General features: G+C 38.0%; 3 protein-coding genes across 5 annotated transcripts; all 3 read right to left on the reverse strand.

Moving 5' to 3' along the window:
• Nucleotides 1-782: 782 nt before the first annotated feature.
• On the reverse strand, nucleotides 783-7,215 carry styk1b (serine/threonine/tyrosine kinase 1b). The gene is made up of 10 exons (XM_077598579.1): nucleotides 6,874-7,215; nucleotides 5,454-5,526; nucleotides 4,497-4,667; nucleotides 3,733-4,053; nucleotides 3,478-3,659; nucleotides 3,314-3,388; nucleotides 2,364-2,572; nucleotides 1,573-1,613; nucleotides 1,394-1,490; nucleotides 783-1,311 (listed from the first exon to the last, which is right to left on the reverse strand). The coding sequence occupies exons 2-10, from the start codon at nucleotides 5,506-5,508 to the stop codon at nucleotides 1,122-1,124; spliced, it is 1,341 nt and encodes a 446-aa protein (XP_077454705.1). The 5' UTR covers nucleotides 5,509-5,526; nucleotides 6,874-7,215; the 3' UTR covers nucleotides 783-1,121.
• A 156-nt stretch (nucleotides 7,216-7,371) lies between these two features.
• On the reverse strand, nucleotides 7,372-10,707 carry LOC144073055 (glutathione S-transferase kappa 1-like). The gene is made up of 7 exons (XM_077598577.1): nucleotides 10,370-10,707; nucleotides 10,204-10,285; nucleotides 9,214-9,342; nucleotides 8,128-8,273; nucleotides 7,933-8,049; nucleotides 7,767-7,860; nucleotides 7,372-7,676 (listed from the first exon to the last, which is right to left on the reverse strand). The coding sequence occupies exons 1-7, from the start codon at nucleotides 10,436-10,438 to the stop codon at nucleotides 7,618-7,620; spliced, it is 696 nt and encodes a 231-aa protein (XP_077454703.1). The 5' UTR covers nucleotides 10,439-10,707; the 3' UTR covers nucleotides 7,372-7,617.
• Nucleotides 10,708-11,188: 481 nt separating this feature from the next.
• On the reverse strand, nucleotides 11,189-20,611 carry rap1gapl (RAP1 GTPase activating protein-like). Of its 3 annotated transcripts, none has more exons than XM_077598575.1 (19): nucleotides 20,546-20,611; nucleotides 19,432-19,793; nucleotides 19,313-19,339; nucleotides 19,088-19,214; nucleotides 18,290-18,337; nucleotides 18,018-18,215; nucleotides 17,510-17,607; nucleotides 16,776-16,854; nucleotides 15,648-15,701; nucleotides 15,305-15,388; nucleotides 14,952-15,052; nucleotides 14,746-14,875; nucleotides 13,438-13,605; nucleotides 13,053-13,124; nucleotides 12,824-12,910; nucleotides 11,766-11,921; nucleotides 11,622-11,705; nucleotides 11,483-11,502; nucleotides 11,189-11,407 (listed from the first exon to the last, which is right to left on the reverse strand). In XM_077598575.1, the coding sequence occupies exons 2-19, from the start codon at nucleotides 19,500-19,502 to the stop codon at nucleotides 11,362-11,364; spliced, it is 1,650 nt and encodes a 549-aa protein (XP_077454701.1). In that variant the 5' UTR covers nucleotides 19,503-19,793; nucleotides 20,546-20,611; the 3' UTR covers nucleotides 11,189-11,361. The 3 variants fall into 3 exon arrangements, with proteins under 3 accessions (XP_077454701.1, XP_077454700.1, XP_077454702.1); XM_077598574.1 differs by having other exon boundaries at nucleotides 19,432-19,790; nucleotides 20,546-20,603; XM_077598576.1 differs by lacking the exon at nucleotides 19,313-19,339 and having other exon boundaries at nucleotides 19,088-19,261; nucleotides 19,432-19,790; nucleotides 20,546-20,603.
• Nucleotides 20,612-20,669: the final 58 nt, after the last annotated feature.

The raw sequence follows: 20,669 nt of genomic DNA on the forward strand, positions 1-20,669 counted from the left end.
AAATGAGTAAAGTCCGAACGACCCCATAGTGAGAAGTAGTCTTTAACATGTTTTTGTATACGACATGTTGCCTTTGGCTGTATTTAAAATGGTGCTTCAATTTTTTTTTCTGCTAAGAGTCCAAGAAGGGAGGCAAGCATATTGCGTTGTAAAGTTTAGTTTTGTATCTCTTACATTTTCTACTCGAGTATTTTTCATGTCAAGGTTGGAGAGCTGGACCCAACTGAAAACTGTCACAAAAAAATACAGGACTGTTGTCCCTTCGAGATAAATATCTGACTATAAATTTGCGCGTCGGCCTCACAGTTTTGGTGTTTTGCATTTTCTCCCTGGGCTTGTGTGGGTTTTTCCGGGTACTCCGGTTTCCTCCCACATTCGAAAAACATGCACGGTAAGCTAGTTAAACAATTGAAATTGCCTCAAGGTGAGTGTGAATGCTTGTCCTTTGTCTCCTTTTGCCCTGCCATTGCCTGGGTTAGCTGGGATAGGCTCCAGCACCCCCCTATGACCCTTGTGAGGATAAGCGGTTTGGAAAATGAATGAAGGAACTTCATATTTTTACCTTTGACATCATCCTGGAGTGTAATGCGTTTCCCCATCCTCTCCTGGACTGATTGCTCCTCTGCGGCCATTTTGAAAGGGTCCTTGGGAAAAAAATCACAAGGAAGCAGGTTAGATGCAAAAGGTTGCTCTTGCAGGACATTTCAATTCAGTTTTGAAAAAAAAAATGTAACGCCAGTCCTGGATTTTTTTTGACAGCTGATGTCATCCTCCATGCAGCCTGTGATGATTATTTATTCACATTTTATTAGTCATTCAGTTCAGAGTCCTTCAACTTGGAACCATTCTAATACATGGCAATGCACCTGAGGAAAGTAGTAAACAAGGCAGATCAAACTGATTCTCCAAAAGGAGGATTTTCAAGTTGACATCTGCTTCAAAGTCTTTTCCTTTTGCCTAAACCTTTAAAAGCTTGGTTTAATGAAAAATGAAAAGCTTAATAAACATCTCTAATATACAGTGTTGTTCTCTCTCCTTCATTTGCAAAGTGGAAACTGTAACAATTGGGTTTGAAAAGTGCAATAGTAAAATAAAAAAAGGAGGGTGTAGTCCCGTTGTGATTAGAAGATGGTGTAACTGTTAGCCTCGCCATATCCGGCTTCCTGCAAGTACTGCTCCACGTCGACAGCCGTCCCCTTCAGGACTTTATCCGAGGCGCTTTTCTCCCCAGACGCCAGTTTGCGGGTCACCTCGGCCAGCGTGGGTCGATCCGCTTCTTTCCACTGGCAGCAAGCTTTAACGAGGGCGTAGCTGTGGAGAAAATGGGCGTTGGGACGTCACGAGGGAGTTTGCCATGCGATTTACATTTGGGAAAGTGCGGTTTAAGGCGTACAGGCTGTTGGTGCAGTTGGGATGCTTCTTCAGACTTTTGCCTCGCTGGTGGAATTGGAGGAGTTCGTTGACGGGGATTTCCGCAAATGGAGCCTCTCCTTCAAAAGATGCGTCATATCGGTCTCGTTAGTGGGAACGGTCGCAAACTGGCTGGAATTGTCCAATGATTGAAGAACTTACCCAGTGTTGCCATTTCATAGAGCAAGATGCCAAAAGACCAACTGAGAAGAAATGAAAAGGTCATAAGACAAACATGTTAGATGGGAAAGGTTAAAAGCAAAAGCATACAACAGTACCTTGACTTGAAGATTTTATTCCATCATGAACAAGGTTTTAACTTAATTTGCCCTGAATATGAAATCAATTTTCCCCCATTGACTTGGCAAAATTTTACCATGTATTTAAACAAATGCCAAAATCGATCAAATACGTTTTTTCACAATAAAATATTGATTCCTCTCATTTCTGCTTTTCAGCATTAAACATTTTTTTGTATTTTTGCCATCCTCAATGAAAGCAGACTTATTAAATTTGGAATTTAACAAATGGCATTTTTAGAGAGCTGCTCTGCAGCTCTCACTTTAAAAAAAGGTATTTAATTCACATCTCATGCAATATTCCTTCAATGTTTATTTGGGTGGATTAAATCACTAAACCACACTTGAAAAAAATGTAGCAATTATTCTGTAACACACTTTCATACAAACCATCTCTTATCTGTCAAATTGATAGCACAATCTATATTCTACTGGCTTGGAAAATTATTAAATAGTGAGAACAATTCTCTGTTTTTATACTTCAATCAAATCCGAAGCAAAAACTAAACAAAAGTTGTTTGGGCACTTTTAAGACAAGGTTATCACTTGATACATGGTAAAACTGTCAGGGTCATTATTTCATATTATTTTACATTTGCTTGCTACGAAGAATACGCGAACCAGACAAAAACCCCATTAAGTCCGAATACTCACACATCACTGCTAGGACCGACGTTCCTCTTGGCTAAAATTTCTGGCGCCTGCCACTTTTTCATGCTGGGATCATCCTTTTTTGAGGCCGCCTGGTTGGTCCGCATGTAGACCCCGTGAAGACCCCACAGCTTGGCCGTGTGCACCTTGCTGACCAGGACGCTCCGGGCGCGCAGGTTTCCGTGCAGGAGATCTTTGCTGTGGAGAAACGTCTGGAAAGAAAGTACACCAGATTTTACTTTTATACCAAAAATCAAGTCACTAAATAATTGAATAATTAATAAAATTTTAATTCCGAGGCTTTAATTGATCCGTGGAACATTAAGACTATACAATTTTTAAAATTCTGCTCAAAATTCATGTATCATAGGAGAATGAATATTGACTTATCTTGTTCATGTTTTTTTAAATTTTAAAAAAAAAAAAGGTTTTCTAAAAAAAAAAATACAATCGAAAATTCAAACTTCAAAATTTTTAGGTCAACAACAACAATCAAAACAGCTGCTGCTAACTTTGCTAAAGGATTATTCATGGCAGCCACATACAATCTTCCCTCGATTATCGCAACTTCACTTATCGCGAATTCATTGCTTTGCGATTCTTTTCTGCTATTATTTTTTTTAAACTTTATTTTTTTAAGTTCATAAAAATGGGAAAATCCACGCTGAAACTCGTAAGCGGAAGCCACTCTTGCTACTAGGACTCAGGATGAAAAAAAAAACTACTTCACGATTTTTCGATTATCGCGGCCTTGTCTGGTCTAGATTAACCGCGATATTCGAGGGATTACTGTATAGAGGTAACCTTAAAAGTAGTTCAAAGCAATAGTGCGATCCAAACCAAAACATTTACAGCGTCACCTTTCCTGGGAGTGCATTTTACGCCATCTTTACTTGGCGTCTTCGTGTCCAGATTTGCTAGCCAAATGACTAAACAAGAACGTATATACAAACCAGTGCCGAGATCACATGCTGAGCCATGGTATATAAGCGGCGCTCGGTCATCTCGCACGTAGGAGTCACGTCCTCCTGTACAAATAGACAAAAAAAAAAGCAAAATCGGTTCCGTGACGCCGTTTTAATCCAAAGCGTTCCGAGCGACTTATCGTGTTTCTGACCTGTCTGCACCGCCACAGGAAGCTGAGCAGGTCCCGGTTCTCCATCTCCTCCACCACCGTCACCAGAGGAGCACGCAGGGAGACCACGCCCAGAAGCTCGGGCAAGAACGGGTGCGGGCCCACCTTGGCCAAGAAGGACGCGAAGCCCAGGAAGTTGTGTCTCTCCCCGGCATCGGCGGAGTCTGCGGCGAGAGTGCCAAGTTAACCCGGTGATCTTTGACCATTTATTGGCTTACCTCGATAGTATCTCCCCACCGTTTAACACCCGCAAGATGACGTTCCTATTGTCCATACGGGCCCTATAGAGGGAGACGGACGAATTGGCGCGCAGGGAGAAGGAACCGGGCAACGGGGTGACCAGGTTAAAGGACTCGGGCAATCTCTGGCGAGGGAGCTCTCGTGGCTGGACCACGATTTCCGACGCGGGATTGTAGGCGCCGGCGGACGACACCGGAGGCATGTCTACGGACAGGGAGAGCTTTTTGTGCGTGGCGGTGGTGGGCGCTTGGAAGGTCGAGTAGGTGGGCATGTCCAGAGCAATGCTTTCGCCCTCCAGCACGTTGATTCCAGGGGGAGCTGCAGGAAGGCAAAAAGGAGCAACGTTTGGCAAATATATCCATCAAACGAATTCATTTCATTTCATTCACTGAATGTTGTAACCAATGTTCCCTCTAATGTTTCATATCTCTGGGCATACAGACAACCTTCCTCAGCACACCGAGGACCAGTGTGAGCAACATCATAAATGCTCGCTATGGGCACACACCAGTATCTCACCTGCCATAAGCAGGTGCATGTTGTATACTACCATAAATGATCTAGTCATAATAAAATGTAATTATTAATATCTCTGAATAAAACGGATTAAATGTCACTAGAATATGCACAAATATGACTTCACTTGTTAGGTATTACGACAGCTATCTAAATGTAAATGGGTTTCATTTTATAGACTAGCTTAGCAGTTGGAAGCCTTTTAACCGTCATCAGTTACGATTCAGAGCACAATGCTGGCTTACCGTCGATGCCATGCAGCTCCCTTCGGAAATTGGACTTCAAGTTTCTGATCCGGATGCGGTCAACTTTCTCCGGACAGAAACGCAACAGGAGGATGAAGACCAACGTGACCACAAAGGTGGCGAGCAGCAGGAGGGGCACCACGATCACTTCCTTCTCGTACAAGCGGATTTCTGACAAAAAAATTGCATTTGTCAACAGATTCATCAGAAATTTGCCATTTTAGCTACTACTGTAAAAGTTTTTTTAAAAAACTACAAATGTGAGGATTGGTGCCTAAGACGCCATTCTTACTCTGATATGGTTTTAGTAATCAAAATCTTGGCTCTATTGTAGACAAATTTAGCAACTTTACAAGAACAGCCCACAGCTAGTATAGGTAGCCATGTAAAAAAGTATTTCAGTACACAATACATTTCTTTGTCCTCTGTAAAAAATAAACATTAAAAATGACATCTTTGATGCAAACAGCCATTTTGTGATGTCATTTATAACACATTACTTTGGATACTCGCATTTTATTGGCCCAACTAGATTGATAAGGGTTGCCACTTCCTAAAAATGCTGACTTTTATTTATGTTTACCTCCTCTATCACATTTCATAACAATGAAAGTACGTATGTTTTTAAATATCCTTTTCACTGGGATGCACATGATCAAGATGTTGTCTGTCCCTTTAAAGCAATAGACCATTTTTGTAGTTCCTTATTATGAATTGGGAGGAATATTTTTTTCTCCAGGTGGAGCAATCGATCCTGTGAGTGAATTCATTTTGGTAATACTTGTTTAGTGAATGCTGACATTTGGGTCGCTTTAAAATTGTTCCAGGATTAAAAGATATTAAGAAGCGAAAAAAGAACGACTCAGACTTGATACACAACTCGACAAGGTGGAAATATCAAAGCAGGCCTGAGGTTTAAGACATAAGTAGTAAATGTCAATCAACTTTTATTCTTACCACAAAGAGTGTCTCCTTGTTGGCAGAGGAAGTCTGCGTTTGATATCGACGACATCCTATTGAAAAGGAGCACCTATAAAGGCAAGGCAAGTTTATTTACATGACGCTCTTCATACAAAACCAACTTCAATTGCTATACAGTCAGAATTAATCATTAAAAACCAGATTAAACAAAGTTTTTAGGCCAAAGTGGTGATAGACATTCTTTCCATCGTCAATGGTCAATAGTAACCAATGAATTCAACGTACTGACAGTTGTACTAACTCTCTGGTTTTTATATCTTTGTCTCACTGAAAGCAAAGAGTAAACATTTGAAGACCGGTATGATGGGTTTTTAGTTTTTAGAACTCGAGCTGCTGCATTCCCAACCCATTGCAGCTGTCACATTGGCCTTTTTTAATGTTAAAAACAAGAAAAGCCCTGTTAAATATGTTTAAAAATGAATTTGTGAACAACCTTTTTACGTCTTGTTTGTAAAAGGATATGATAGTCATCAAAGACACTACACAAATATTGACCTTTTAATCTCGCAGGGTTGATACAATACCTGGCCCATATTTATACTACTGCTCTGTCTAACATTACATATTCATAAATTAAGGACTAGAACGTATACTATACAGTAAATTCTGTTGAAACCAATGTTCATATAACACATCACTGCCCTAGTTCTTTATCAAGGGCAAGACAAGAGCAGCAATCAAAGTAGGTCTTTGCTTTTACTATACGTATTATGCGTGTTATAGATCATTTAAGGCCAGGTGACTAAAAGATTGGATACAATTCAAATACGTCATTTACCTGATGGCAACCTGACTAGATTGGCAGATTTTGAACAGTTCCTCAAAAGATGGCTATTGTTGATGGTTTTCATTTTAATGACATTGTGCACAACAATAGAAAATAAGTTGCATTTGCTCTCTAGCTTAATGCTAATACACAAAAAAGAAAAATAATTGAGATCGGATGATATGGGGAAAAAAAGATATGTGATGACATGTCATCCTTCTTTGGCCATCGTCCAGCCGTGACATAATGGACGCTTTTCTATTGAATGTATTGAAGTGATCAAACATTTACTTGAATTGTATTTGTATAACAGAACAGGAAAATATTAGTCAAATAGTGCTGACGTGTTCATGATAAATTTTCCTTTGCGGGAATACTGACACTGGAAATTCTACACTTGACCGTCCCCGTTTTGACATAGCATCTACAAACCTGTCCATCTACATTTCTGACGCTTTGTTTACACACCCATGGAAGAAAAATAAAAGCTTCCTAGGGCGTTTCGAGGAAAAAAATAACCTCAAAAACCCTATCAACATCTGAATTATTTTATATATCCAATCTAAAGCCACTAGAATGTATTGGGATTACCTAAAAAAATATATTCAGGAGAATGCAAAATGCTCTTACCTTTTGTTTACAGTTCTAAATCCTCCAGAATAGTCTTGCCTTCATGGAGTCAGTGCTCTCACATCCAAATAGCTGAGTGTTAAGCCTACATGCTCTTGTTTTCTTCCGTCTTGACTGCCAGGGGATCAGCGTACACCTGTTTGTCAAGGCGCAAGCGCCTATTGTTTTTAACTCCACCCTCCACCCCGCCGCCTTACGCCACGACTGTGCCTTCCTCCTTCCATTCCTCCCAGGAAGCAAATCAACACATTTATGGTAATCAATAGTTCAGCCCTGCCTCTTCTTTGTGTTTGCTCTTGTCACTTCGACTTTCCTTTACTTTGTCAAAAAAACTGGTCTTTCCGCTCTTGGACGTTTTGACCGCCCGCAGGTTTTTGTTTTTTTTTTGTTCCAAATGTTTTTACCTGTACAACGGGCTTTGAGCTCTCAGAAAGATTGAGTCGGTGATAAGCCCTGTCTTTGCGCTCTTCAAACAAAAAAAAATGACCTTTGTCTCTGTAGTGTAGTGGGCACCAATTTATTCCTAAGGAAATATACAGTATTTGATCTGGAGAGGCACAGCAAATGATTAGTTATTAAGCTTAGGGATCATGACATTGTCTACATTTACTCATTAGCTGATATGGATGGCGAGTAACCATTCGCTGCCAACCCTCCCGGTTCAAATTAATTTGACGTCAGGCGCCTTCAATGGCAGTAAAACATGATCATTCATTAGGTTTGCGTTTGAAGGCAGATTTTCTCTCACAATTTGGCAGATGTCTTCTCAGGATGACCAGGCTGGGGTCCAAGCCATTTTTCACCTAAAAAGGAATTTTGAAAAAAAAAAAATTCTATTTTCTATCTAATCTATTTGAAATACTTAGTGATAAAATGTTTTATAGTGTTCTTACCAAGACAGTGGGCCATGAGCTCGAATCTGTCAGAGCCGAAGAACATTTCAGATTCTCCGTTGATGTGACAAATAATCAAGGGAAAGCCAAATGCCTGAAAGCAAAACAAAATAACTAATTTCATGTGATTTTTTGGTTTTTGTTTCCTTTTTAACAAAGAACCGACCCCATAATCCAGTGCGTCCTGTGTGCTTTTTTTCAGTTTGTCTTTGATTTCCTGTGTGGTGCTCAGATTTTGTAACTCTTCGATCTCAGTTGATCTCAAGCCAGCATTCTTCGCCGCCTAGAGTCGAAACCAACTGTAAGTTTATTTTTTTCTGGTTTCATTCCTCAAAGGCAAGTGCTCTGGATAGGCTACTACCTCAGCCAGTGATGCAGGCTGGGTAATATCTTTGTCTTCACTCCAAATTCTTCTCCAGAGCTCTCTGGAGATCTTCTCCACGTTTTGGTCTCCATCAGGGTGTTTTTCCTCCACTGCTTTCACAAAGCGCATTGCATTCAGGGAGCCTGCAAAAATAAAGATCAAATACAATTGCTGTATTTTCTCGCATATTAGCCGCCACCGTGTATAAGCCGCACCCTTAAAATTGCCTTAAAATTGTTTAATTTTATAATTTCTCTCGTATAAGATGCCCTGATTCACAATTTTAGCCTCCATATTCATGGTTTTAATATTGAGTACAAATGTGTTACTTTGAAGAGAATAGATATAGATTATATATATATATATATATATATATAAATAAATATATAAATATATATTTATAAATATATATATATAAATATATATATATATATATATATATATATATATATATATATATATATATAAATATATATATGTATATATATATAATAGATATATATATATGTATATATATATATAATAGATATAGATATATATAATATACATATATATATTTTATATTATATATATCTATAGCTATTATATATATATATTTATATATATATATATATATATATAAATATATATATATATATATATATATATGTATATATATATATAATAGATATAGATATATATAATATACATATATATCTTTTATATTATATATATCTATAGCTATTATATATATATATTTATATATATATATATATATATATATATATATATATATATATATATATATATATATATATATATATATATAAATATATATAATAGATATAGATATATATAATATACATATATATATTTTAGAGATAGAAAAATAATGCATGTCAATGCAAAATACTGCTGAATCTTCATAGGTTTTAAAGGACACAACTAAATAATAAAATTTAACGTAATTATTACCATTAATGTTCATTTTTGACTACAACAGCTTGTGGATACTGTTTGTAAAAGTCAAAATTTTGAAAACTCAAGTGTGACTACATACAAACTTCTTGCTATTATGTCCACCAACCAGCATGTGGAATGTACCTTTCCTGAACATGGCTTCTGCAGGGTCTGAAGGAGGATGCAGCGGCACGTTGAAATATGCTGCCAGGCGGGCCAGATCCTTGCCCATAAACAGAAATTTATTCGGAACCAACCCAGGGGGCTTGTTGCCTGTCACGATGAGAAATCACACAAACGGAATGTCAATAAGGAAACCCCCGAAAGGATAAGCCAAAAGTTAGTCAAGCAATGAGGAAAGTAAAGGCCGTATTTTCTGCACTATAAGGCGCAAATAAAGAATTTCTCAATGTGCTTTATTATCGGATACGCCTTATATATGGATCAAAATTGGTTAATCAATGTTTGAAACTCCCAAACATTACTAATATTACTACTACTACTACGGCTCCACCTAGTGAATAAAAACACAATCCCCTACTACGACTGTGTTTTATAATCCTGTGCGCCTTATAAAAGATACGCCAGTCATTTAAAGTTGCGCCATAGTTTAGACATTACGGTAAATAGTAGTGGTAAATACAACTAAATTTACTCTATTTAAGTAAAATTATTTTAGACTTAAGACCAGTCAAAAAGAGATTTGGGAATTTTATAATATGAAAACAGCATTTTGACTCGTTTAAATCTAATAAAAACAGAGGTGGCCCAGTGCCCGAGTGGATTGCGCGTCGGCCTCGCAGTTTTGGGGTCCGGGGTTTGATCCCAGGTCGGTACTCATTGTGAAGAGTTTGCATATTCTCCCCGTGCCTGTGCTGGTTTTCTCCGGGTACTCCAGTTTCCTCCCACATCCAAAAAAACATCAATTTATGGCTAGCTGGTTGAGCATGCTAAATTGACTAGGTATGAGTTTAAGCGTGAATTGTTGTCTTTTTCGTGGCCTGCGATTGACTGGCAACCAATTATGGGCGTCCCCCTGCCTGGTGCTCGAAGTCAGCTGGGATAGGCTCCAGCACCCTCCGCGACCCTTGTGAGGATTTTCCACAACTGCTGAGTGTTAAGTAGTAACCTTACCAGAACCTTGCATTACCCCACCAAGAAATGCAGGTCTCAGTTTCAGGTCAATGTTCCACACGTTTTTGTAGCGGCACATGACCTGTAAACAAATCGCTTTAGGTCTGCTTTCGGCAGGTAATAGAGTCGCTATTTATGTCATGACTAAAATAAATAATAAACAAACCTCAAATGCGAGCCAGGAGTACGGAGACACCACATCGAAGAACAGCTCCACCACTTTCTTGGAGGTCATTTTGACACGTCCACTCGCTCAAATATAATATTAAGTCGTTCAGAACTTGCACAGTGTGTCAAAGTTCAACCCGTCAAATGCAATGTCCGTCGGGATAGTGATAAAACGTCTCTAAAGTCAATTACAACGATGGGAAGACACGTCAAATTTGTTTACTTTTGCTAAGAATTGGAGCGAACTTTATTCCGATTTGATAACATGCACGCACAATGTTTGTGGAATGATTAATTAGGGGAAATCTTCTTCTACGTGAACTGCAAGTGACTCAAATGAATAGTTCTTTACTGCCACCTATCTATAAGGAGGTGTATTGTATCGTACCGCGAGTAAATAGGTCATGTCAGGATAGAATCAATACCAGCAGTTATCAAATTACTTTCTTCCATATTTGATTTGATCATCAATTTGATGTGATGATTCCGATTAATAGTTATTCATTCAACAACATTTTATATAGATTACCAGTCCATCAACAAACATAAAATATATATTATATGTATTTATCGTTTGATATTGTATCATATGAAATATTTTATCAAGTCTTCTAACATGAGCAACAAAATATTAAAATGTCTTGTACTGTGGCGTTTTTTTTAAATAAAAAACCTAATTATGACATCTCATCTTATGAGATGGTCAAAATGCTGCTAAAATTTAATGTGAAGATTTATCAAGTAATGCAATTTCTGTTGCTTATACTCCCTGAATTCTTTCAGTAAAAGTACTTCTCCCAAAAACCTTTCTTTAAACCTTTTTCAAGCCTTTTATTTTCCATACACATCATTTAAATAATGACTTCAAATATCTTAACTCACACCACTTTGCAGTATAATAATCACATCAGCAGCAACGCTTGACTATTTACAAAAGTTATCCACACAATTAATGAAGTCAACCAAAAGGCTATAACACGTGGATTTCTTCTATGTCTCCTCTTGAGGACTTGCTGGATCTGGTGGCAAGTTGTCACTATAATAATAAACATTCAGTGATATTATTGTACACCAAATTAATAAAAAAAAAACTTATTGTTAAAGTTCTCACCTCTCTGAATCCTTGTCTGGCTGTAAAAGAGGTAATAAAAACATCTTAAAAGGGTGACTTCAAGATGGCATTCTTTGTTTTTATTTCGTTTTTTTCAGTGAAAGATCTACAACTATTTTCACATTTGGCATCACATCACCTTTGGTTTCTGCGTTGAAATCCCACTGATCTTCCTGGGCACTCCGAGGGTCTCGAAGGAGTGACTACGCACTCTCATGGCTCTCTACAAGGACAAACTTTGTCTACGCGTGGAATCAAATGAAAAAAAAATAAATAAGCTGACCTTAAAGTTCTCAATGAACCCCCCGCTGCTTTCGGACGCCGCCCTGACGCTCTCAGCGCTGGGGATAGAGGAAGAGGATGAACCTCCCAGCATGCATTGCGAACGAGCAGAGAGTTCTGCCAGCAGACTCTCCAGAAGTGATGAACGAGTGCGCAGCTTTATGTTCAAGTATGGAAGAAGACAAAATGTGAGGTACTCAAATGGAAATTCATTTCAATGAAAGGTGTGATAAGCATATACATCAGTGGCGGGCCGTGTCAGGGCCTTCAAGGCCTTCTCTGCTGGATGAATATTGTGTACAGTTAAAAAGGATTTTTGGTGAGTAAAATATGGCTATATTCCTAAATAATATTTCAATTGTGGACCCGGTTCTGATATCTGAAGAGCTCCAGTGTTTGTATTTAATCACTAAATGCTGCTAGGAAGTGGATTTTACCCCATTTTAGTGCAATTTTTGCCGTTTCGCCATTGACGTCCATCGCTGTCTTTTACCGGGGAAATCACCCCCCTGGCCTGGTTGTAATGTCTCAAAAACTCCAGTATTTGTATTCAATCAATAAATGCTGCTAGGAAGTGGATTTTACCTCATTTTAGTGCATTTTTTGTCATTTCACGTATGGACGTATTGACGTTCAACGCTGTCTTTTTACCGGGGAAATGATACTCCGGGCCCGGTTCTGATGTCTAAAAAGCTCCAGTATTTGTATTTAATCAATAAATGCTGTTTTTGGCTGGATTTTACCCCATTTTCGGGCAATGTTTACCCGTATGCCATTGACGTTCATTGCTGTCTTTTCCCAGGAAAATCACCTCCCTGGCCTGGTTTTAATGTCTGAAAAGCTCCAGTATTTGTATTTAATCATTAAATGCTGCTAGGAAGTGGATTTTACCCCATTTTTGTGCATTGATTTATTGATTATTTTTTATGTGTCGCAGCTGTAGCTGCAGTAGAGGTTTTATAGCCATAAAATAGTTTTTGAGGGTTGGATTGATTCGTTGAAGGCGCTACGAGAAAATGCACGGACCGCCACTGATATACATAATCCAAAAAAAAACACCTCCAGTCTGCTGAACTGGTCAGCTTTATAGCTGGAAATCTCTGCATTGATGAGTTTGGTCAGGAGAAATTCTCTCAGTAGGGAGCGCTTAAGACAAAGGAAAGATGAGCGTAACTTTTTAACAGTTGATCACCACAGGGAGTTTTTTACTTTACACGAAAGTAGGTTTGACTTTCAAAATACATCGAACAAATAGGTATATAAGAAAACTGTTTGAATTTGTTCTTACATCTGTAAAGACTGGAGGATCTGGAAGGATGGGACTAAATGGAGGAACATCCTCTCTAGCTGTTACGGATATCTGTGAAAAGGAGGAAGTATGATAAATACTACATTTACTGTTTACAATATTTGGCACAATCTAATAAAATCAAATGCATCAGTGGTTCTGACGCTTTTTACACCTAGTACCACTTAAAGAAAAAGCATCACAAGTACCAGAACAATAAATTAAATAAATAAATATGAATTAAAACTAGGGATGTCCCCGATCAAATATCGGATAGCTCAATTAAATATACGATTTTGACAAAAAAATCTTGTGTATAGCTACTTATGTGCATGTGCAATAAACGAATTGTGCCCGGCTATATGTAGCAATGTTTTACACCCACCTGAAATGCAGTTTGTCCGGTCCCGTCAGTCTTCCCACTTTGAACCTTCCGGACCACAATGAAGCAGTGCAAGAAATTTGACTTAATGACATCGGCTAGGAACGGCGTCGAACCCTCCTGGTAAACCAGTGCCACAATGTCATTGCCAATGTGTCTCTTTCTTTGCAGCTATGGAAGAAGGAGGGAACATTTTTCAGTATGAATAAAATGACATACTACTAAAGTATTTCTCACCATTTGAAAGAAATTTATATCCAGTCAGTCATACCTCTATTTACGAATGCCTCTAGGTACGAAATTTTCAGGTTAAGAAATCCCTCTGAATGTAAATGCATTTCTTATATCCGTTATTTCATTTTGAATTTGTCCTGGTAACAAAATGCCGTGCGGTTGGCGGATATTGCAAGACAATAATGTGTTCGTGTGCTAACGTTAGCTTCTTCCTTACCGTACTGTACTACTGCATGAATAGAATGAGTTTTTGCATGCGTGTTATTCATTTAATTTCATTAATACATAATTTTCTTGTAATGTTGTTTAATTTTTTTGTATGTTTCTCGCATCATTCATAAAAAATTAGGACACTGGTCATTTTTAAAGTATTGAGTTGGTAGTTTTTTGAGGACCGTGGAACGAATTACGGAATTTAAATATAAAGTACTGCTCTACTTACGATATATTCAAGTTACAAAAAAAGTTCTGGAACCAATTAATTTCATAAGTAGAGGTATGACTGTACTTGTATTTTTCTATAGGCCCGAAAACATGTAGAATGTTTTTCAATTATCGGGGCCATGTTTGGTCTACATCACATGTGTCAAAGTGGCGGCCCGGGGGCCAAATCTGGCCCGCCGCATCATTTTGTGTGGCCCGGGAAAGTAAATCAGGAGTGCCGACTTTCTGTTTTAGGATCAAATTAAAATGAAGAGTATAGATGTATATTAAATTTCCTGATTTTCCCCCTTTTAAATCAATAATTGTAATTTTTTAATCCATTTTTTCTGTGTTTTTAGTTCAAAAATCATTTTGTAAAATCTAAAAATATATAAAAAAAGCTAAAATAAACATTGTTCTTAGATCTATAAAAAATGAATATTCAGGGCTTTTAATCCAGTTCTTTTAATCCATTCATTAAAAAAAAATCTAAATATTATATCTAAAATGGTCCAGCCCACATGAAATCGAGTTGACGTTAACGCGGCCCACGAACCAACCCGAGTCTGACACATTTGGTCTACATTATCCGCGATATTCGAGGGATTACTGTGAAACAATTTTTTAGTAACAATAAGGTGGCGAATGGCCAACCTGCTGGGGATCACCCTCTGTGAACGGCAGTTTAGTCGCTACGTGGAACATGACTTCTCTGCCGTGAAAGGAAGTGAAGACAGCCTCACTTCCTGTCTGGCCGTGACACACGTCAAGACCTCCTCGGAATCTAAAAAAGGGGAACTCAGATGAGATGTTGCTCTGCAAGTCACCTTTAACCAATCAAAGAAAGGATGTTAGCTTACCCGGTGAAGCCATGGAGTTGAACCGTGTCTCCCAAAATAGAAAGAAACTCTGTAAACTCAGCACTTTCCTCATCGTTACTTAGCATGTCCTCCTCAGTAAGCTGGGAAAAGATTTCAGAATCTTTGCAGTACAGACTATAAGTAGCACCTGAGCATTAGTCGCACAATAAAGAAGAAAATAACATCACTAAGTCTGGGATGGACATGCTAAAAGCGTTTCATTTTCCAAAGCGCCCTACAGGTAGTCCAAAAAATGAGGGTACGCATATACATGTCAAACAACAGTTTCCACAACTTCCTATTCTTAGGTTTGAAAAAAAATCCATTGAGAAAAATGACATTTTTGTCCCTACCTGATTGTCCTTTTGGTACAAAACTCCAAACTTGAAATTGGAAGACATTCTGTGTTCATCAAATGCACTTATTAGTCCTGGAGCCTCAAAAAATGAAAGAGAGCAAAAAGTTGAATGAAAATTAAGCTATTAATAATATAATAATAATAATAATAATAATAATAATAATAATCGGACATAGGCCATGTCGTCATTACCACAACACAAAAAAGCCTACTTGTCATCACACGCAGAAACTGCGTGTGACGAAATTGATGGTGCTTCTCCATAAGCTACGTTTAGTCGGCAAAAGACCTAAATAAGTGTAAGTTACGGACTTGTTACTTATGTCATTATGAATTACCTTGAGGTAGGTGACCGCTTCAAATTTTGACACAGCCACTCCATCACACAGCATCTAGAAAAAAAATAAGGTTATTATTTTTCACTTGCCCAAAGCTAGATTTTGCGTGAGCTCAATCTATCTGAACACTGAGGACTGGATAACATTTTTAATTTTTTTTGTTAGGTATTTTTGCTTTTTAACAGTGTTTCTACCAGTGACGGGCCGTCAGGGCCTTCAAGGCCTTCTCTGCTGGCCTAAGAAATATCTGAATCATATATTATATTTTGTCCATCAATACTTATTAAATAATTCCAAATTGTCTGTTAACTTCCTTTCATTGCTTTTCCCCCTTGTTGCACTGCTTCCAGATGTGTGTTTTCATATTGAAGCATTTAACCAATCACATTTCAGCCATTATTTGTTGCCAGGGTCAGAAATCTGCCTCTAGGCCTTCACAATCAGTTCTGCAGGCTCTGCTGCATTAAACAAGCGTCGATAAGAGTGTTGCTTTAACCAATCAGATTTCGAGTTGTCAACACCACAATGCTTTGTCGCGGGCGTAGGGATACGTCATTGCCTTCTCGCAGGCGTAGGGATACGTCATCGCTTTCACCAACTATGATTGGCTAGTGATAGAGTGGATTAGCCAGAGCTACCAAACTGTATCTGGAGCGAGCTGCACAAGCAAATATATTGTTGTGTTGATTTAAAGCCATTTTCAAGCCGGACTTTTCAAGAAAAAAAAGCTGGACATCATTAAGAAAGGTCGGACAACTCCAAAGCAAGCAAATCTGTCACAACCGGGAACGAACATTTTCAGCACTAAATCGAATAAAAGCGTATGCCAGAAATACGACAGGAAAGGCTCGACTTTCACCATTAGCTTCGATGGCGAGAGAAAAGAAGGAAGAAAGAAAGGAGGATGGATATTGTGTACAGTTAAAAAGGATTTTTGGTGAGTAAAATATGGCTATATTCCTAAATAATATTTCAATTGTATGAGGTTATTATTGATGATTTTTTTATGTGTCGCAGCTGTAGCTGCAGTAGAGGTTTTATAGCCATAAAATAGTTTTTGAGGGTTGGATTGATTCGCTGAAGGCGTCGCTAGAAAATGCACGGACCGCCGCTGGTTTCTACTATTACCTTTGCTAGTTCTACAGCAGAGGGGATGCCGGGAAAAAGCGTCAGAGAGAAAACTCCATGTCGGGTGCACTCTTTCATTCTGTGAGACAAGAAACAAAAAGTCTGGAAAAATAACACATTTAGTGCTTCTCTTGGTAAGTCCTCCCTGGAGTCTGCAGTTGTGTGATTAAGGAATTCCCCGCAGATTTTGACGCATCAGCAGAAATCAAACAAATCTGCGGAATACAGGGCGATGTGCAGATTACATTTTACTTGTAGTTTCTATCGTGGCGGCAAGATGTTGCAAATAAATAGCACACGTTTCGCTCAGAAAATAACTTTACATTTCATTCCTTGATTTTATGATTGCATTTTTTTTCCAGCAGTCAACAGAAATGTTTATAAAACAGGTGGATAGTTAATACTTCGTTTTAATTTTTTTGTTTCATGCAATGTTGCACACTTTGAGTTATATTTTTTCTGTTGCATGTTATGTTTACAATTTTCAAGTAAAGTGGATGATATTGATGTTAATTAATCGGGATCATGTTTTTAAGTCTTTTAATGTTGCAAATCATTTTATAACAGAAGTTTTACATCATAATGAGATATTTTTTATTTTATTTGCCGACGGAAAGACAACTTTCAAGCCACGGGAATCACGAATTGCTCTCTGTGAAATCAATACTCAGATCCCTGCGGGGACTATTTGGTGGATTAAAATTTGTCTCAGATGTAAAATATGATTACTTCACCTTAGTATGACTCGCATCCTATTTTCTTCTTCCTCCAAACATACAGATAGCACCAATGGGCCTAATGTCGGATCCACTGCTGTGAATGAATGGTGATACTAAAAAAAAAAAAAAAAACAACAACAAAAGCCTCAGATTATTTCCTTTTAATAAAAATAAAGGAAAATAAATTACTACCATCATCCATTTTCTATATACAATATATTATCTTAGGCTTTGGAAAAGTGAATGGTTGCTTAAAACTGCAAATAAATTCACGTTTACAAACTAGGAATTCACAGTACAACTGCCTTCTACATTGTTATTTGGTGTTCTCCGTAAATTAAAAAATAAACACGTCTTTGGCATTGAATGAAATATACAAAAAAATAAAAATATTTACTGTACTCTCTTTTTTAAGTAAACTACTCTTTTTTTGTTTTTTTTCTATTGGAAATGTGAATACAGCATAAAAAAATGAATAAACAGTTACTTTGAGTGATTGTTTTGGAATAGAAAACCAACTGACCCGTGAGCGAAAAAAGTCATGGTAGATTTTGGCTTCAGCGTCCCTTTCCATGATTTGGTTGCTGTCTGCTTCGAAGCTATGAAGGGACGAAGTGGGGCTGAAATCGGCAATCTTCTCCAAAGGAGGGTCTATCCAGTAGCGCCCTATCTTTGAAGGGAGGATGATGGGCAGCTCTCCACCTGCAGTCAAAAACCGAGACTAAAATAGACGGTGATGAGGTCCTGTATTTCTTGACAATGGAAGCAAAGCAACAGAAAGATTTTGAAACTGACCTTGAGAGGCAGTGGGAATTCACATCGTTGCTCATCAAGTCTGCTGCCCTGTAGCAGAAGACCACTGATGACAAAAACAGCCTTGAACAAAATGGTGACAAACCTGAGGCACGGGGGCAGATCCCCCCCTTTCCATATCATTTAGTGTGGCCCGCCAAAGTCAATCATGAAGATCGACTTCTTGTTTCCCACCAAAATGGTGTTTAAAAAAAAATCTGCAGTCCTTTATTAAAGATGACGGCCTCATTTTTAATCAAAAGAATAATCTAAACACGCACTACGGAAAATGAATGAATAATCTAAATAAAATGACCGACTTTGCCATCGTGCCTCATGAAAAAAAACATACACAACACGAGGTTAAATACATTTTAACCATATTAGAGATTATATTTCATAAATGAATCATCATTTTGATTGTTTCACAGACAAATACTATTACACCTAAATAACATTTGAATATAACTGAACATCTAGCGCCGCCAATGAGTTATATGAGCGCCCTAAAAAATTAAGATTTGACTCATCTAAACTCATCGACTTTTAAAATAATTATCCATTAGTTTTGGATAAGTTGAAAAATTGTGGCAGCCCTGGTCGGCAGACATAATTGGATTGGATAACTTTATTCATCCCGTATTCGGAAAATTTCATTGTGACAGTAGCAAGAAAGGGCATAGTTATAAGTTAGACAGTACAGTCAAAGGCCGCAGAACATATATGACAATAATGGCGCTCAGAATGAAACGAGAGCTGCGCCCAAAAAGATATTGACACCTTGTCCCTCGTACAAGTTACCTGCAATTTTTCAATGATTTCAAACAGCTCCATCTCCTTCTGGCTGTTTGTGTCAGACAGGCCTGGTTTGGTGTCATTCACACTGGAGTCCAAGATTTCCATTGTGTTAATCTCCACTGTTTCCGCTCTGCAGCAACAAGTGAATTGAACATTCAGCTCTTGAAAGTCTTTTGGCTGTAAAGTCAGGTCAAAAGTGCTTCAATAAATGAAGGAATAAAACCTCACCCTGCCTCATCCACACACATGTCCACACTAAAAAAATAAAAAAAAAGTTAGAATAGCTCACACAGAAAGCATGAATTTGTCACTCAAATACAATGAAAAAAATGGCTATGTTGACTCACCATCCATAACCACCGAAAGTAAAACTTCTCCTTCTTGGGAAGACCGTGTCTTGTCCCTTTTCTTCCTCCATGACGAGACTGTTTGTCCTGTACTTGCAAGTTTGCGGTATACAGTCAATCAGGGCTGGCCAAGCCTGAATTAATTCACTCAATAATTCTGTCACTCCTCCTCCATGACCCCCTGCCTCCAACTCTTTTAAAGCTTCCTTTCCTCTCCTTGGGCTCGGCTGTCACTCATGCAGGATAAAGCCCTCGTGCGTGGTCACATGCAGGTGCAGGCAACAACGCCACGGCACATTACAACTGGATTGGCGCCAAAGAAGGGCTCAACGCTCGCCGGTTTCTCCGAGCTTCAAGACCTACTTGTGAATAAATAAAGGAAGGACACATGAGACGTATTCAGCCGGACCTGTTACCCTTTGAGAGTCACTAAAGACCATCAATTATTGACAGCACGCAGTAAGGGTGAGGAGATAGACAGCAGGGGAGGGTGAAGCCTAAGAGCACAGGTGCAGTGAGACAGACAGTGGAAAGAAATGACAACATTGGCCACACCTGCAATAACGTGGGATATACCGTATTTTCTCACATATAAGCTGTATTTGTAACTAAAAAAAATGATGACTGAATCCAGGGTACGGCTTATATGCGCACAAGACTTGTTATACACTTTCACAAAGTAACGTTTACTATTTGTTGGTTATTTTCTGTTTTGCGGGAAGAAAACAACCATTACTGGATGAATTAATTCCTTATGATATTGACTCTAATAATGTGCTTTTGATTTATACAATTCTGAAGAAATATTAGTTTTTTTAAGAAATAAACCGTTTTTTGCTTGTTGCTAACACTATATATTTGGTAATTAATCATATGCTGTATCTGAAATATAGAGAATATACAGCAAAACGGAACAAAACAGTGGAATTGTAATTTGTAGTTTTTGAATTTGGAACTGCCATTTTTACACATAAAAATGTTAAACAAAAAATACATTTGAGGAAAAAAAAATGGAGTATAAATTAGTAAAAGGTCCACTACAACTTTAATCCACAATTATAAGGATAGAACTGGTGTCATTCTCAATTTATAACAAATGTATATAAGGCCATACCTGAAAGGTTTGCAGGTCAATTAGTGGAACCAGTGTTTTGTTTATGCATTGTTTACTTTAACTTCTACAACTCAGTTGTATGGAAGTGTTTCACATGAAATACGTCGTTCTTATAAGCGACGTA

This window comes from Stigmatopora argus, chromosome 4 (genome assembly GCF_051989625.1).
Source record: "Stigmatopora argus isolate UIUO_Sarg chromosome 4, RoL_Sarg_1.0, whole genome shotgun sequence".
Taxonomy (NCBI): domain Eukaryota; kingdom Metazoa; phylum Chordata; class Actinopteri; order Syngnathiformes; family Syngnathidae; genus Stigmatopora; species Stigmatopora argus.

Bases quoted from the DNA above. Each gene is read 5' to 3' on its own strand.
- styk1b (XM_077598579.1), bottom strand. From the start codon at position 5,508: ATGTCGTCGATATCAAACGCAGACTTCCTCTGCCAACAAGGAGACACT. The intron at 4,668-5,453 runs GTAAGAATAAAA...TTTTTTTGTCAG, and splicing joins ACAAGGAGACACTCTTTGTG to AAATCCGCTTGTACGAGAAG. The intron at 4,054-4,496 runs GTAAGCCAGCAT...GCCTTCCTGCAG, and splicing joins GGAGCTGCATGGCATCGACG to CTCCCCCTGGAATCAACGTG.
- LOC144073055 (XM_077598577.1), bottom strand. From the start codon at position 10,438: ATGACCTCCAAGAAAGTGGTGGAGCTGTTCTTCGATGTGGTGTCTCCG. The intron at 8,050-8,127 runs GTAGTAGCCTAT...TTTCGACTCTAG, and splicing joins AGCCTGCATCACTGGCTGAG to GCGGCGAAGAATGCTGGCTT. The intron at 7,861-7,932 runs GTCGGTTCTTTG...TTTTGCTTTCAG, and splicing joins AGGACGCACTGGATTATGGG to GCATTTGGCTTTCCCTTGAT.
- rap1gapl (XM_077598575.1), bottom strand. From the start codon at position 19,502: ATGGAGGAAGAAAAGGGACAAGACACGGTCTTCCCAAGAAGGAGAAGT. The intron at 19,340-19,431 runs GTGAGTCAACAT...TTATTTTTTTAG, and splicing joins ACTTTCGGTGGTTATGGATG to TGTGGACATGTGTGTGGATG. The intron at 18,216-18,289 runs GTCAGTTTCAAA...CGTCTATTTTAG, and splicing joins AATTCCCACTGCCTCTCAAG to TCTCGGTTTTTGACTGCAGG.